The sequence below is a fragment of the Montipora capricornis genome, chromosome 3 (genome assembly GCF_036669925.1).
Source record: "Montipora capricornis isolate CH-2021 chromosome 3, ASM3666992v2, whole genome shotgun sequence".
NCBI classification, from domain to species: Eukaryota; Metazoa; Cnidaria; class Anthozoa; order Scleractinia; family Acroporidae; genus Montipora; species Montipora capricornis.
The window spans coordinates 10,776,970-10,781,969 of NC_090885.1; the positions used below are offsets into that span (position 1 = coordinate 10,776,970).

General features: G+C 39.4%; 2 protein-coding genes across 3 annotated transcripts in view; one reads left to right on the forward strand and one right to left on the reverse strand.

Moving 5' to 3' along the window:
* Positions 1 to 5,000, forward strand: part of LOC138042149 (uncharacterized) — an 83,752-nt gene that overhangs the window by 17,652 nt on the left and 61,100 nt on the right. The window lies entirely within an intron of this gene.
* Positions 1 to 5,000, reverse strand: part of LOC138042131 (major facilitator superfamily domain-containing protein 12-like) — a 30,471-nt gene that overhangs the window by 4,888 nt on the left and 20,583 nt on the right. Inside the window, exons 10-11 of the mRNA XM_068887915.1 lie at positions 2,201 to 2,374; positions 1,793 to 1,890 (exon numbers count right to left, since the gene is read on the reverse strand). Coding sequence (XP_068744016.1) covers positions 1,793 to 1,890; positions 2,201 to 2,374 — 272 coding nt within the window. The remainder of the gene's footprint in view (positions 1 to 1,792; positions 1,891 to 2,200; positions 2,375 to 5,000) is intronic.

Here is a 5,000-nt window from a genome sequence, read left to right on the forward strand (position 1 = left end):
TCTGATCAATGGTTAAAATCGGCTGAATGTGCATCACACATTTGAGTGCATATTTTTGCGGTACTCTGCACAACGAAGACGTGAAATGATCGCCAAAGTTGAGGTTTTGACGACAACGGGAGCATCCAAATTTAAATATTTCATTGTCTTTTTTCACTCTGAAACCACTCGTACCCAAATTATTTTTAGGATACTTTTCCCATATTGTACGACGTGAACGAGACGGAATAATCGCTGAAGACTTAGTGCAAAGTTATATTTTGAGGTGACGTTTTCGTGAGAGTCGCCGTCGTATTTCCGCTTAATTTAAGTCTGTAATGTGTCGGGGACACTTGGAAAAAAAAAAGAGTGGACTTAACGGTAGTCGATTATATGACCTTGGTAATTGTAAACGATCATATATATTATTGCTGCGAGCCTATCTTCGTGACAGTGTGGGACCTGGGCTCTTTATAAATGCTTTTCAACATTAGATCAATCCGTTCACCGCGATATTTTTCGCTCGTTGGAGATGATTTTGGGAAGATGCAGTAAGTAGGATCAGCGGCATTAGCTGGTGGTTCTCTTGCCTTCGTGGAATCATCCTTGTGCATTCGTCGATCCGTAGGTAAAGATTTATCAATCGCAGGAAGTATTCATCAAGGTCTCAAAAGGTTTAGTGGCCTCTTTACGTTCCTTGTTTTAGCCACATTACACTAGCTTCATACTTCGATAGACGTTCTTTACATAAATGCATCGTCTTCACGGCATCTCCGCCCGTGTAGTGATTCCAACCTCCAAAGTTCTCCCATCGAACGCACTTCGTAATCAATGATAATTTGCTCCCAGAATTTTTCTCATAAAAAGTGATGAATGGTCAGGCAGGATTCGGTGGAATATGAGTATTCCAATTTCAAAAAGGCATTACGATTCATACGGCGTTTACGAAAGGCAATCACGTGTCGTACACTGGTTTCTTAATCCAGATACCAACCCCCGCCCGACAGGGATTGAAGGGAAGCAGTGAATATGTCAAGTCTCAAGACCGTCTCATTTATATTACTGTAGTTTATTCACTCGAAAAATGGAACTAATGACCACTGCAATTCGCGCTTTAACTTAATGTGAAAAAAAAAATTAAAGTAAACTAGGAAATGATCAACATGTCAGCCTCGGTGGCGAAGCTACTCGATTCTCTTTTATTTTCTTCAATCTTTCTGGGTTTAGTATTTTACTAGCAAACGACATGTCCTCTCAAGGGGCCATTTGCGCAGTTATTTTGAAGACACGCACCAGCTTAGTTATATATGATTCAGCGAAGTCTAGCTCAGAGAAAAGTATTTCAGTCCTGTCGCATGAATGATAGTACTCGACGCTTATTTAAACCATCTCGAGAAGTATATGCTCAGATCCTCAAACTTCATTTTATAAGATTGAATTTCTTCCCTTACCATTCTTTTTTGCTTCCAAGCGACTTTCGAAAGCACTTCAATAATCCGAGATTACTACTAGTCTCAAATAACTTTCAGCACTATTTGTGCATATATTTTTATGCAAATAATTATGCCTGTCTTTGTTGTCGTGTTTCTTGGTCCCCTCGCAATACTAGTTCATTCCTATTTTTCACCATGATAACCAATAATATTATCTCTTTTACGACATTCCTAATTTTAGTTAGACAAGATGTACTTTTGTGGAGAATTTAATAAAAATACTTCTTGCTCTTTTGTTACTTATTTATTGGTTGAGAAACAACAACAACAAAAACGATATATTGATTCGTTTTCCCAACGTTTTTCCAGCAGTGACTCACCTTCCTTCAGGAAATAAGTTTTGGACCACGAGCATCAGGGGCCCTCCAATAACATATGACATCAAACTCATGACGGCAAATATGAAACCAGAATTTCTCTGAAATTGAAAAGACAAAGCTATTACATATACACTAAAGATGAAAACATCGTGGAAAGGGGTACATCAAACGTTACCCAGAAAACTTGTTATAATGTTTTATAATAAAGTTTTTTAAAATGAATTTCGGAATAACGGAGGAGACCTGGATATGATTTTAGACAGCCACTCCATGTTGTGTTGTTTTGCCAAAGTTGTTCGGCTTTATCAAACCCAAAATAATTTCTCTCATAAAAAGTTCTAGAACTTGTGAAAATAATACGAAACGGTCAATAAAAATTAGCTGAAAAATTACTTGAACTTTATTCACCTTGTTTTCGCCAATTAGTTCTGTTGCGAAGCTGAGGGAACAAACGAGCATCGAGGAAAAGCCAAGCCCGAGAAGCACAACAGAAGGATAGATCATGACTGTGTTGGATTGAGTGATGAAATAAGACATGACTCCTGAGCAGACAACAAGTAGAGCAGCAATGGTAAAACACCCCTAAAACAGATTCAAAATTAAAAGAATGTTAGCAAACGAGCAGACATGATCATCCGATGAGGGGAGTGCATAACATGATCTTTTTAAGGTCGATTACGTGTCGAGCAAATTTAACTACCTCAAATCCTCTATTAAGCCCCCCCCCCCTCTCAAATAAGCCCCCCCCTCTCTATTAAGCCCCCCCCCTCTCCCCCTCCCCCAATCGTACCGTAGAATTATAGTATCATAAATTTCAAGGCTGTTTATAAAACATTTACATGTAAGAGATAACAAATGTAAATTTAAGAGGAGTTTTCCAGAGATTTTCATTTGTAAGTTGTGTGCGACAAATCAATACAAGTAACCATTCTCATAAAAATTACCGAAGAACATGAGGCCGAAAGCACATTTTTGAAGAATAGAATTGTGTTTTTGTTACTTTTAGGCTCCCACAAGTGAATTAAATACTTTTGCCAGTGACTTTAATTGTACAGCGCGTAAGTCTACTCTGTCTCATACCACGGTATTTTTGCAACAGGTGATGCGTTTCGCTGAATAAGCCCCCTCCCCGTCTCTATTAAGCCCCTCCTCCCCTTCCCCCTCAAAAGTGCTTGAAAAAAAATAAGCTCCCCGGGGGAATTAATAGAGGATTTACGGTATCTAGATAATAGACCCTTTCACGGTTTTTGACCGCCATCTTGTCTGGGGGGCAAAAACGGCTAAATTTACAGTAAATGCATGGGATTTTGGCCGACTTTGAACCGCTGTAGCGCCGCTAAAAGGAGACAGATTTCCAACTTTTACCACTACTTTAAACAGTTTTATTGATATCATTCATTCATTCATTCAACAGAAAATAAGGCATTAAGGAAGGTATGACGTCCGTAAATTCGAATAATAAATCTTCTCTTGTTGCTTCTAATTTCGCGGCATTTTGCCGTGATGATTTCAGAAGGGTATGTATGGACTCTTAAAAATTCGTTTATGGTCGTTGTAGCCTGAATCTGTTCTTTATATTTCATGAAAATTATGTCAGTATAAATGTCTTTTAACACTATCACTGTGGAAATCTGTCTCCTTTTAGCGACGCTACAGCGGTTGAAAGCCGTCCAAAATCCCATATATTTACTACAAATTTATCCCGGCCAGTTTGCCCCCCGACCAAAATTGCGCTAAAAATCGAGGAATGGTCTATTTAACATGGTCTACACTTTCGAAGAGATCACCCACTCCTCATCCTCCTTTTCTCTTAATTATTTGCAGTGGTTTTGTCCCAGAGTAGGAGGGAGGGGTCGTGAGGAAACTTCATTGTTTTGTTCGAAGGACCTCAGCTGTTTTTTTTCACTTGTCTAAGACAAGGATTGCGTTGGAACGGGTCGTGGAAAAGACTGCTCATCAACATCTGCTTAACAGAAAATCATTTTGGTAGCAATTCTTCTGAATTCCTATTTTCACCGGTATTGCAGGAATTATAGTTATTCTGTACCGAAGTCAAGGTATGTTGAATGGGGTTAATACTTGGATGATATGGGTGACCGGCAGGTAATACCCCTTGCCAGGAGCTATGGGAGTCACGCTGCTTTTGGCTAACCAGCAAGAAAGTATATACCAATATACCATAATACTGATACTGCATAAAATTCTTCTAGTGCGATACCTTAGTTACATACTAGAAAACGGTACAAAAACGTCTTCCCCAAAATATTCAACTACTTTCCTAATTCCTCATGGAGACAAAACAGGAATCGAAGGCACCTCACTAATGCACTAGACAATTGAAACCACGGCCCCCAGACCCCGAACATAGCGGGGAAGTAACGAGGACATGGCGGTAGAATTAAACTTTGTAAAATTTTATTTCTCCGGGGCATTGACCATTTTGTTCAAATTGGCGGCGACTTTTCGCGGGGCTTTTGGCACTAACCTTGACAGAGTGGGCCTAGGTCCTAGTTGGGCAAAACGTTCCAACTTCAATTGTTTTGGGTCTGCCTTTGTGGTCTTACAGTGCTCGCAATTGCAGTAATTGGCATTTTTTTGCTAAACATACGTCTTGAAAACTCTGTGGCAGCTATCACGTTTTTGAGCGTTGCGTAACACCGGGGCCATGGCAATGGGGATTGTCCAGGAGGGACTGAAGAAGGTTTAAAATGTAACACTGTACAAATGTTACATTCCTCGCTACTTTTAGGGGGTCGTCGTTTCAACTGACCAGTGCATAATCCATTTTTATTTGTTTATATTCTTCATTGCTAGTTTAGTACTGCCAGTATGGATATTACAAACAATAAACATAACTCCAACATAACCATGTTCGATAAAAAATGTACCCGAGGTATTGAACGGTAATATCTACGATACTGTGCTACGATTTTCGACTGGAAACCAACGAATATCTGAGTGAGCACTTTGACTCAATTTCAATATGAATTCAATGAGTATCGTACAGCATGAAAGCTGCGCATCGTGAGTCCACAACATTTTGTTCATTGTGATGACGAATATCGTTGTCGATAAGAGTACAGACAGGGCTGAACCACGTTCTATTTGTTAATGGACCTTTTTGCAGACACGGCAGCCATTTTGATTTGTGTTGTTTTAAAAGACATTATGGGATGCTCTACCTACCCAGAGGAATTTTTCTTTTTAA